This window comes from Ascidiella aspersa, chromosome 6, assembly GCF_963924565.1.
Source record: "Ascidiella aspersa chromosome 6, kaAscAspe10.2, whole genome shotgun sequence".
Lineage (NCBI taxonomy): Eukaryota > Metazoa > Chordata > Ascidiacea > Phlebobranchia > Ascidiidae > Ascidiella > Ascidiella aspersa.
The window spans coordinates 23,825,877-23,838,632 of NC_139452.1; the positions used below are offsets into that span (position 1 = coordinate 23,825,877).

At 36.2% G+C, this 12,756-nt stretch overlaps 1 protein-coding gene across 1 annotated transcript; it reads left to right on the forward strand.

The window, feature by feature from the left end:
• Positions 1-2,231: 2,231 nt before the first annotated feature.
• LOC146140905 (putative methyltransferase-like protein 24) lies at positions 2,232-12,388 on the forward strand. Its single transcript, XM_083391626.1, has 7 exons — positions 2,232-2,321; positions 3,690-3,770; positions 4,023-4,111; positions 6,450-6,654; positions 7,617-7,730; positions 9,255-9,349; positions 11,241-12,388. The coding sequence occupies exons 2-7, from the start codon at positions 3,701-3,703 to the stop codon at positions 11,553-11,555; spliced, it is 888 nt and encodes a 295-aa protein (XP_083247752.1). The 5' UTR covers positions 2,232-2,321; positions 3,690-3,700; the 3' UTR covers positions 11,556-12,388.
• The last annotated feature ends 368 nt before the right edge of the window (positions 12,389-12,756 follow it).

The following is a 12,756-nucleotide window of genomic DNA, read 5'->3' on the forward strand; positions in this document are numbered from 1 at the left end:
ATGCGGAGACTTTCTTGGACTAAACGATGCTACAAGACCCGATCGCTATGCCATTCCTCGCATTCAGGATTTTTTTACCCTGGGTCGAGGATACCACCAAGTTCCTGTGGCACCAGACGATGGCCTAAAACTGCAGTCATTACTTCGTTTGGATGACTTTTGGATTGAAGAATGCGGCGCAAGCGTTCCAACGTTTAATGGTCATCGTATGTCAGCCATTGGATTTTGCATCTGTTTATTTTAGTTTCAAGCAAGTCGCCCGCTGAACATATACATAATTTAAAGAAACTTTACAAACAACTTGCCAATTATGGCCTTGTCATAAATTTAGGCAAGTGTCAATTTGGCTTACAACAACTTGATTCCTTGGTCATCGGATAGACACCACCGGCGCAAGGCCACTCCCTAGCAAGGTGGAAGCAATTCAACATTTCCCGCGGCCCACTTCAATCAAAGGACTCTAGGAATTTGCCGGTATAATTAATTTTCATTTTCGTTTTATTCCTGAAGCCGCACGTATTGTGTCGCCCATATACGACGAAGTCGCGGAAAAACCCGTAAAACTCACCTGGAATGACCATTTGTGTTTGGCGTTCACGGAAGCTAAGAGCGAACATTATTGCATCACCCTTTACCCGAGGCACCCACCGCAGTTACAACCGACGCTTCGCAGCATTCAAACGGCGCAGTTCATTATTGGTGCGTGACAGCCATTGGCATTTTTGAGCAAGCGACTGCGAACTCCCGAGCAAAGGTACAATACGTTTGACAGGGAATTACTGGCATTCCATCTCTCAATACGCCAACTTCGTTACTTTTTATAGGGTCGAGTATTTACAGCTTACACAGACCACAAGCCGCTTACTTTTTGCTTTCCCTAAGGTTTCAGCTCCGTGGTCTGCACGCCATCCAGCAGCGTCATTTAACCGCAATCTCTGAGTCTACAACAGATGTTCGTCATATCGACGGCAAGCAAAATCACGTCGCCGACGCGCTCTCCCGCGGTTCCATCAATACGTTACGACTCGACATGGACTACACGTTTTTAAGGGTAATTAATAATCAGTCGAATAAACGTATATCTTATCAAGGCAGGTATTTCAAACTTATTTGATAATTACAGGTGCAATTAATATTTAAAACTTTTTTTTAAATCTATTTTATCTTCTATCACCGGAAATCAAATCAGAATAGTTTACCAGGACCTATACCAGGAGTATTAGCATACAGCAAATATTTTTAAACTTTACACCAAAGTCAAGATTAACCATACGCTCGAAAACCATAAAATGTCACTGTAAATATATTATTGGCCGTATGTAATTGTACAATTAGTCTTGGCAGCTGATAATATAAAATGAAATTATGCAAAATAGTACAAGGCACCAAGTTCAGGTTTCATTTTTTCAAAAAATACAAAATTGTTTTGGTTCTGTTGGTATGCCGCAAGTGAAAAAGGGTTGCGAAGCACTAGTCTAATGTTTAAAATCATTCGCTATTTGCTGATGTTGTCTATTGTCGATCGACATATATTTTCGTAGGTGTGCCACCAAATTGTTTTGGTTCTGTTGGTGTGCCGCAAGTGAAAAAGGGTTGCGAAGCACTAGTCTAATGTTTAAAATCATTCGCTGAAGATTAATGTTTAAAAACCTAAAGGCTAATTCTCATTGCGAAACCTCCGAAACTGCTCTATGGGCCCCAGTTGGGAACCGCTGCAATGGACCATCATTAAGCGTCCTAATAGGATTTGCATATTCTTAATTGTGCAATTTATTTTAACTATAATTAAATTTCATTTTTCTGATTTACAAACCTTCTATGTATTTTCCTTATAAAGTTTGTGTTTAAATGTAATTTCCTAACTTTCGGGGCCGTCGTGATAATTTAGTAAGGATATATAAATATTTTTTGTCACTGTGCATTGCTTGGTAAGTTATGTACTGTTAGACTCGTTTATCTCTTAGTTCCTTACGCATATGAGCTTTATATACTACGACGGAACGCAGCTTTAACTTTCCTTTTTGCTCGTAAATACAAACATTCAACATGGTGTGATGAAAACAAACTTTCAGGTAAATTATAAAGTACGAAAACTATGGCGCCATTGCTAACTCATGGATATAGCGGTTGAGTATTCGAACAACGAGAAAAAATCAAATGTGGTCTATACTCCATACCTTTAGGGTATAAAAGAGGTAGAGCTTACCAAGATAAAGATTGTTCAACCATGCTGCGAGGTAGGGCTAAACTTGTAACAATTGGAGTTTTAAGCACCGTGCTTATCTTTTTCTGGTGGGCTCAAAGTGATCGGAAATCAGATGGTAAGTGAAATTGTTTCACATTATTTATTCTCAAATCGGTTTTGTTTCTAAGGGAGTTGGTATCTTTCGCGTGATTTCTAGATAAATCCGCGCAACCCGAGCATTTTAATCTGTGAAAGTTCTCATATATAAAAAAAAAACGCTGGCAATTAGTTGGTTCGTTCTATGCAATAAACAATTTCATGTTAAATAAGTTGCCTTTAAAACGTAGGCCAACAACAGAAAAACGAACCACGCCAGATTACAGTCTACAGGCCACGTTGTATAGCGCGGCAAATTTCTTATCCAAAGTAAATCTTGAAAGGCAGGTGGTACTATAGCCCCTGGCAAGTCTATATAGCAACAAGAAAGTATAGTTTACAACCGTCTACCTCCACCGAGTTCCGTGGTTTCACTTAATGACCAAGCACATTATATCTCCTATTTCTAACGTTATATTGCCAGATTGCCGGGTTTAGATTTTTTGGTTAAATTGACTTCACTTGAGTCTTTTAGACAAATGGCTCAACTTGATTTAAGTCTTTTGGACAAGTGATTGGTTTTAAATAAAGCGTTTATCAGTTATGATCATTCTATTATCTACAGATATCGATAAGAGCGGTCGAAACTGTGTTATACATATACCTATAAGGATGCGTCGTTCAAATTTTCGACTGGATTAAATTACAGACGCGTCCGAGACAAATATCTGGGTATAGGAACTAACACATTATAGGAATATGCATTTCTGTTATCAGACGCAACAAACACCTTATAAATACATGCACTGGCAAGCTTCACAGGTGACGCTGATAGTCCTCCATAAAACTTATCTGAAGGGGCATAAAAAAGTGGTTGAGTGAAAAGAACACGACAAAAAAATGCGTAAATATTAACAATACATCACTGGATATTTCTCCACCTAAACTCGGTAAGCGCGGCATGTACGGCGTTCTTTATTTGAAAGGTTCCTAACAAAATAGAATTACAAGTCCCTGTCGTCTACTGACCCGAAATAGTTAGACAATGAATTCAGGAAAATGTCTGCCAACTCAAACCTTCGAATGGGATTAACAAGGATTGTTTGTCAAGCAAGTCTATGCAAAAATTTGACCATGTCACGGAGTTTTGGGGTTTGTGATCTTAATGCACAAAATATATGGTTTTAACACTTTACAAGACTAAATACGTAATAAGAATAACGAGTTGGTCGAAACGTTCAAAATAATACCTATACTTCTGTAAGGGCTTAGACAACAACCTCTAACCATTATGCTCCAAGACTAAATACATAATATGGTTAAAGCTTGATTTTAAGTTTTTAAAAATAAACTTATCAATAGAATGTATGACCATTACACATAAAGTATTCGTCTAATTTTTGTACAGTAGCAAAATCAATGAACGCCGGTGGGGATGAAAGTATAGAAACAATTGTCACAAAACCATCACTTCCCCCTCTTAAAGAAAGTAAGTTTTTTTGGGTTGTTATATTTAAGCTAGAGAACTTTTTTTAATGAAAGGCAAGTTAAATTGGCAGACCTGCAGGCTCAAAAATTGAAAACAAATATATTATTTTTCTTGCTGCTAACATAATGTTGTGAATTAAATTAACTGAGTTTTATTAAATCGTATACATTTTTGAACCTCAAACATGTCGGACTCACTTAAACGAAAAGGTTCATCTGAGAACCAACCTTTCTACTTTTTTGTTTTTTATAGTCCTTGCCAACTCTAAATTAGGAGAGCCAGGAGTTTCAAAAGCGAAAGATGAATTTGAAAGATTGTGGAATTTCGTTTACGTTCAACAGGTATAGATCTAATTTACAAGGTCAATTTTGCAAAATCTACAACAAAAACATTTTGCAAGTAAAAACGTAAACAAATTCTTATCGATGTTTTCTCCTAACGATTGTCATACTGAGACAACTTTTATTTAGCAAGAATAATAAATGTTGTTGTCTGATTTAGAAGAGCTTTAAATGAGTTAAAACACTTTGTGAATTAGTAGAATGAGTATGAAAGTTTGTCGCATTAATTATTATTGTAGCCCTTTAGTGCCGACTAATGTATTTGGCCGCGGGAATCGCCGTTAAGGTCGGCCACCCGACGACTCGGTTTTCCTGGGGGGATGAACTTTTGGTCTTTTGAAGCCTCCGTTTTCTTAGCGCTGCGTGATTTTTTAGTGCGAGATTTTGGATGTTTTGCATTGCGTTATATTGCGTCGGCATTTAGCGGGTCGGTATAGGCTACCGATAGAATCGTACGCATTTAGGACAGTCGATAATCTCATGGTTGGAGACAAGCTGAAGCCTATAATGCTAGTTCTTGGTATGCATGTGTGTTTGCCTTATGCTGATTTTCGTACAGTCCAATAAAAGGCTTGCTCGAGAAAGTAAAGTTAGTCCTCAAACAAAAGGTGTTCTGCAGACGATCAGTTATAACGCGAGGCATATTATAAGAGAGAGTAATCTCACCTATTATATGCGAATTTTGTAATGTGTGTTTTTTTCTAATTTTGCTGGTTTTCTCAAAGTTGTTTCTCGTTATAATGTACACATCGCAAAGTTGTTATAATTTGGAGTAAATTATTAAATGTGTTTTGTTTTAATTTTTGCTTTAAATTTGTGTTTTGTTAAAATGGTCCAATCGCGACGATTGCCTTTAAGAGGGTACTGTAAATGTCACAAATTTAATTATTGTAGCCTTGTTGTAGTGACGAATGCGTTTGGCCGCGGGAACCGCCTTTCGGGTCGGCCAAATGGATTAGTAGGCACAAAACTGCTACAATAATACGGAGTAAACCTTACAGCAACTGTTAAACGTGACCCGTTTTTATTATTATTCAAAACTAGAGTAGCTCGAGCATATCTAGGCACCAGTGATGTGAAACAAGCATTTCGAGCGCTTTCAGTGCAGTGTTCTTAAACTGGTGAAGGTTCACCCCTGGGTAAATTTGTGCTTTGTATAACAGATGTTTCCCCAAACTAAAATTAAACTAGGTGTCCCTACGCTGGACCGAAAATTGGTGATTTTTGATGTTTTGAGCAACTAAAATTTCTCTTAAGCTTCTCCAACATGCTTTTGAAATACACTTTTGAAACTGGAACGTAAGCTTAAGTCCGTGACAAAGGGATTGGGAAATACCAGTGTTGTAATGACTTAAGTCAATGACAATGACTTGACTTAACTGCACTAAAGTCACTGTTTTCAAATGACTTGACTTGACTTAAATCTTCCAAACAAATGACTTGGGTTGAAATAAAGCATTTCTTTAAGTATTTTTTTTTAAATTGAGCTATTTGTCCAAATTTTTGCACAAAAAACAAATTGTTTGCTATAGGCCCCCTTTTCCTTATTTTTTAGTTCAGTTATTGTTTATAATCATGCGAGTTTAAAAATTCTAATAATTTAACGTTTTATTTTTATGACGGGACATGACTTGAAGTTGACTTGCTCTAATTATGACTTGACTTGGGCAACTGATGACTTGGACTGGGATTTGACTTGTTATTTATTCAAAAAGACTTGACTTGGACTTAAGTTATTTTACAAATAACTTGACTGGGACTTAAGTCATTTTAAAATGACTTGTTTACAACACTGGGAAATACTGAACTAAACTGAATTTTATAAGCCATACTGACGTAAACCTATACCTATTTGTTAGTATAAAGTATGTAAGCTGAACCTACCTAAAAGTATTTCAAACTATACTGACTCAAAGCGAAACTGACTTCAAACTTAAATGACTTTAAGCTATAGTGACCGAAATTGAAACTGACCTCGAACTAAACTGACTTTAGGCTATACTGACATACAACGTTTAGAATGCATTTTTTCTTCATAAAAGAATCGAGGATTTGTTTGGGTTGGGGGAGTGCAATTTTTAGAATGACGCCACAAACTTACGTCATAATACAATCACTCTTTAAAACACCTGTTTGACCTGAAAATCTTTATAGATATTATTAATATTTCGATAGCGCGATTTATATCAAATATTCGTTTCTACACTTTTGTTAGAACGTTTATTGCTGAATCTTCATACATATTGAAGAAATCTAGATAGGGCGATTTTCATCCAATCTTCGTTTATACACTTTTTGTGATTGCTGAATCCTAAGAGTATTTGTCCAATTTTCGCAGTACGAATGTAAAGACACGAAGATGGTGGGAGGGCGAACCAACCCGCCAGATAACGACGGCTCTTATGCGGTATGCATGGAGCCGTACTTCAGGCCGAAAACCAGCTCGAATCGATGTCTCGTTTACTCCTTCGGAATCGGTAGAGACTTTTCGTTTGATGACGCAATGGCTACCAGCGGCTGCGAAGTGCACTCCTTCGATCCCAGTAAGTGTAGCCGCAATGAACGTTTCACGTAAAACTGAGAGAATATTGATTCGAAAACCCACCACACCTACAAATCTCTGCACAAGAAGTAAATTAACGAATAACTACTTGTTAAGTGATATATTATATTAGGTCTTACATCTGGCTAAAAAAAGAGCGATTTACAGTAATTTCTAAAATTTGTGGTATGTAATACTGCCCTTAACTGTATACCCTTCATATACTTTTTTCCCGTTGTATGGCCGACGGGCCTGGGCCTAGGGTATACAGTAGGCTATACTTGCTTTAATAGTATTTTTTCAAGATTATTTTCATATTGCTTTTTATCTTGGATTATTTTTAAAGTAAATATAGAGTATATAAGTTCGTCTCAAAACATTCAAGAGGGTACCATAGCAAGTTGGAGAGAGGTATCACACACATTAGGGCAGTTCAGATTTAACGTTTTTTAGAAAATTTATGTTACTTGCTTAAATTTTCATTATGTGTCTCATAAAAATCAGTTTCATAAGTTTTCAAAACAATCGGACCACACTTAGGGGGCCGCAGACACCCCAAAGTTACCATGCTAAAGATGTGGTACTTCCCTAACACTGTATACTGTACGTTTTTCTTTAAAAACACAGAAATCTTGTACTTTTTATATTGAACAATGGAAATAAAGCATCACTAATCTAATTTCCAGTTTTATGCTACTCAAACTGTATTCTTAAAGCCCTTAGAGCCCTACTCTAACCCGTTTTTAGAGCTGTCGTTTAATTTATCACAAGTCACACATGCTATTTGCCACGCGCTATTTTTCAATAGTCTTAGCGTCACGCACTCTTTGTTTACACTATCGCAATGTCTGTTTATACTTTAAGAACCACTAATAGCTCACATCCACCAACCAGCACTCGACATTCTAGTTTCTATTTGTTCTTTGAGCTAAGTTTAAAACCTGCTCATGATTTACTTTTCAGGCATAGATGTGGAAGACGGTTTGGTGCGTGAATCAGGCGTCACTTTTCACAAAATCGGTATTTCGAAACAAGATCTGGACAGAAACAGCAACGGATGGAAAATGAGAACTCTAAGTACGTTGTAATTACTTTTTTTTCGATGCTTAAAAAACTGTTGCGAAATAGTTTTAAAAAGTGTTGCGAAATAGTTTTAAAGTTTACTGAGCCAATTATTTTCACCTTTATTTAAAATACACTTTTTAATTGTTTTTCCAATAGTTTGATAGTAAAATACATGTCCGACGATTTTACAAGAAATTGTAGGCCTACCAGCAATATTTTTTTTCTAAATTCACATCAATCAACGGTAAGCAGGTACAATGTATTATTTTGTTTTCTACAATGAAGATTGTTTCGAATTTATATACAATACATTTTTTAAAACTTTTATAATCTACAACTTGGGTGGCCCGAAATTCCATTGAATATTAGTAGAACTTCAGTGACCTCTCATAATTGAAATTTAACAAAAAACAGTAAACAAACAAAACCAGCTGGTCGCAAAATTTGTAGGTTTAGTAATTGAATATTAAAAAAAACTAGAACAGTCTATACCAGTGGTCGGCAAACTTCTTGTCGCGGCTCAAAATACTCTTAACGGAGCTATTAAACGCCCACTAACGTACTACGAAACCACGGCGGAATTCAGGATATTTGATTTTAAGGGTGAAATATTGCATGGCGCCTTTATTCGCAAAACACTGCTATAAAGATCTATAAAAGAAGAATATACGCGCGAAGCGCGAAAATGTTTTTCATTGCATACAGTTAAAGTTTGTAAAAAATATAGTTCGACAGGCTCTCAGGACCACATTTAGCACGTGGGCTTTTTCAAGTCGAGCCAATTAAAAAATTCTATGCCACACAAACTTTTAAAATAAAGTGCAATAAATATACGGCAATCAAGCGGCCTACAACTACATGATAACACTAAGCTATTCAAAAGTAACTCGCGGCCCACTAAAAATGACTCTGCGGCCCACTTTTGGGCCGCGGCCCACAGTTTGCCGACCACTGCTCTATCATTAAATATTCCAGGTGCTAATGGCTGTGTATCAAGATCGCCTAAATGGTAATATCACATCACTACTTCGTTGTTTCGTTAACTATTTTCGAAGATAAGTGATGTGATCTTCTCATGCCAGTGAATAGTTTTGATTAATCATAAAAAAACAGTTGATAAAAATTCTTCAGATTAAACAGGAAAACACGTCAGACTTTATAGCATAGCATACTAAGTGCTCTGCAATCAAATAAAGAATATGCATTTGAAATATGCATTGAAGTGCGAAAAAAATATATATATATTTCAGAGGACGGACTAAAGGCCGGTAAAATTGGAATTCATTTATGCGAAATATCGTTCAGAGTGTAACGCGTTCACCAATTGTATAATTTTAACGCTGTGACCTTGGTTCGCTTTTGGCAATGACTTTCAATAGGACTTAACAAACCATAGGGGACTTGTTACTTGTTAAAGACTTTTTACTTGACCTTAAATGAATTGTTAAAACACTAGACTTGTCTTGACCGGGACATAAGTCAGTTTGAAATGACAACACTGGATAACAGTGTAGACTTTAATGTATGTATATCTAGGCACAATACTACGTGAATTGGGACACCAAGGACGCTACCTGGACTACTTGAAGGTAGACACCGACAACCCTAACGGCGGCGGGTTTGAACACGAGGTAAACTGCTTTCTACAGATATTTTAGGCAAAAAATATCGCGATCCGATACCAAATTACGATATTACTATGCCTAATCCACTAAATTGATGAAATTCTAACGTTTAAAACTACTTTTTAACTGGATTATCATGCCGAAATTTGCATTAGAGTTGGGAAGTTTATAAACTCCTTAACCTACATTTTTCCTAGAATCGCTGCGTTGGCTCGCAAACCGAAGCTGGAATTCCTTTATTTATTTCCTTTATTAGTATCTAAACAGAGCTGTTAACATTAGAACATAGGTTATTCTAAATAAAATCGTAATGACGTTTAAAGTAACAAAACAAAGACCCCGGTGTCGGACAGTACCGATACTACCACTTGCAATCGGGTATATCTACTTTGATCCGATATTATTTGACATCCCTACTGCTTAAAAAATTTAAAATTGATTTAAAACTTTGAATTTAAAATTGTTGAAATCGAGTTTCGTCGGTTATCTGTAGATGTCCACGACGTTGAAACGTGAATGAAAGCTAAGTAAAAACATAGGTTTCTAATTTAATTGATGATGGGTTAACATTGTTGTTGGTTAGCGCAATGATCTTTAATTCGTAGTGGTTCATGTCACTCTGTTTTTGTAACTCTTGTTGTCAATTGATGCTTTTGCTGATACGACCTTACCGTTTCGAAATGATCAGTAAAGTCATTTTTCTTTCCTCCTAGACTTTTGTTATATTTTTATCTTCCCTACTGCGTATATTTTAAACTTTAAGCGATGATGCAGATTTTGGATTACGTTAAGGAATTTACATTTCTCTAAAACTTAATTCTCTGTAATACACGAATGACGTCATATATAGGTCGTTGCAATTGTTTCCGCATGCTAGTATACTTGGCAAATATTCACGATAGAGTTTGTTTGTTTTCAATTTGGACTGTTATGCCAATTACGTTTTGCCAATATCGATGTAATTTTGTTTATTTTGTTAATATCTGCAGAATACTTAGTAATGCATAATTTCACTGGCCCTGATTTTTAGTGTATATAGCAGTAAATTAAAAGAGCACGGAATTCTTACCGTGTGATAAATAAATGCACTCAACCTGAAATACACACGATATAAAACTATATTTATCAGAATTAGCTCTTATCGTAATTATTTTGTTGACGGCCTGTACACCTTGTTATTCTCCAGTGTCGTAATGACTTAAGTCATTGACTTGTCGTAAGTACCTTTTTTAAATGACTTGACTTGACTTAAGTTGTTTGACCAAAATGACTTGACTTGACTTAAGTTATTTTGTCAAATCACTTGGGATTAAATTAAGTGTTTTTTTATTAAAATGTATCTCAATTGTCGCACACTAAACACTTTAATTGCTGTATATTGCGTTTCTGTTATTTTTTAGTTTAATTATTGCTTATAATCGGATGAGTTTAGCAATTTCAATAGTTTAACAGTTTACTTATATGTCAATGACGTGACTTGAAATTGACTTGCTCTCATAATGACTTGACTGGAATTTGATTTGGGCAACCGATGACTTGGTCTGGGACTTCAAATCTTTGTTTTGCAAAATACTTAATTTGGACTTAATTTATTTTTCAAACACCTTGAATGGGACTTAAGTAGTTTCAAAATGACTTGTTTACAACACTGTTATTCACCATGTTAGGCAGGAAATATTTTGAACATTATTATGTCAGGTACGGCCACAGTTGACATAAGAACTATTTTTACATAATCTTGGTTAATAGCTATATTACAGCTATTTCTCGTGCCTGGCATTATGTCCATCTTTATTATACCTTTTTACTTTGACCTGATGAGGCACGGTTGCGAAAACCTGTAAACCTGACTATATAGCATTTTTTTAAATGCGCTTTACATTCTACCGTTTTTCAGACAATGCAAGAACTGTTGGATACTGGACTCTTCAAATGCGTTCGTCAGTTTGGACTGGAGGTGCACTTAAGTGGGCCAATTGTAACACCCAAGTGGTTAAATCGATGTCGGACGCTTTACCGCCAGATAACGCAGCTGAGCAAAAATGGCTATCGTCTCATTTCAACTAATGACAACGTTCGATTTGATAGAATTATGACAAAAAATCCAAACTTTTCCCAATCAGAAAAGAAAGCGATCATAGTTGAGCAATATTCTGTCATCCTGTGGGAAATGGTGTTTGTAAATTTCGACCCAGTGCCTTGCAAATTGTAATTGTTTTCCAATTATTTAGCTCAATTTTAAGTATTTTTGTATGCGCGAACTATACAACAATATAGGGAACAAGAAAACATACATAATGTAAAATAAACTTGTGCATTGTTAAATGTGAAGCTTCAGGGGCGTATCTGTATATTTTGCTGCGTTAGTGTTCAAACCTTATTTTTTTCCTCACAGAGCAATTGACACTATGAAAGTATCCTACTTACCTTTTTATTTTAATCCAAAAATCCGTCGATTGTTAAGCTTGGTTTTCGCTGACATGTTACTCGACAATTATGCGGTAGTTACGGCAGAACTTATAATATCGTTTTACCATCCTATGACAGTTCAATGCGCAATTTCAAAGGGCCAATTAGCGATAAGGTCTATCATACAATCTCTAGTCAGGGCGTATAAAATATTCGTGCAATGCGCTTTCAGTTGTATCGTTTGCGCTACAAATTTTAGAATATTCGTCAAGGCTGTTACTTCATATCAATCCTTTTTATACTATACATCTTGCTGATCCAAGATTGACAGTATCTTGTGCCGTAATATTGTTTTCGTGGGCTATACAGGCAGTGCTTCCCAACCTTTTTCAGTTCGCGGTCCACTTTTAATGCAAGTTTTATTGTGCGACCCACAAAGAAATATGACTAAACTAATAAAGTTACATAAAACCTGAGTTTTCACAACTGGCGTACGTACTGAAATAGTTAATGCGACACAACACATCAAATTGTTATGTATTTGTGACATTGCTGCATAAATCTTACCTAATGCATGCAATGCAACAATTATCCCGATCTAATAGAAAAATGTAACATTTAGAAATGCGACCCACCAATTGGTGGCGACCCACTGGTTCTGAGAAAACTTTCTTCATAATGTGCCAAAATTGATAAAGCAATAGGAATATCTGGCTAATATTAACTATATTCCGACTTATTAATCCTAATATCTTATTTTTTTTTTTTAACAAAAAGTCCATGGAAGAGAACTGGGTAGCCAAAGGTTCGCCGAGAAACACTGCATTAGGGTATCAATTCCCGAGCTGATATTCATTCAATTAGTTAAACTTTCTGGCTTTTATTATATGTGTTACGCCGCCCGATACTTAATGGCGTGGCTTGGGACCGCCCAGGCGAGTAGCAGCTCAAAAGATAAACAGAGTAAAATACGCGCGCCTACTTCTGCAGCGCGGTTTTCTATC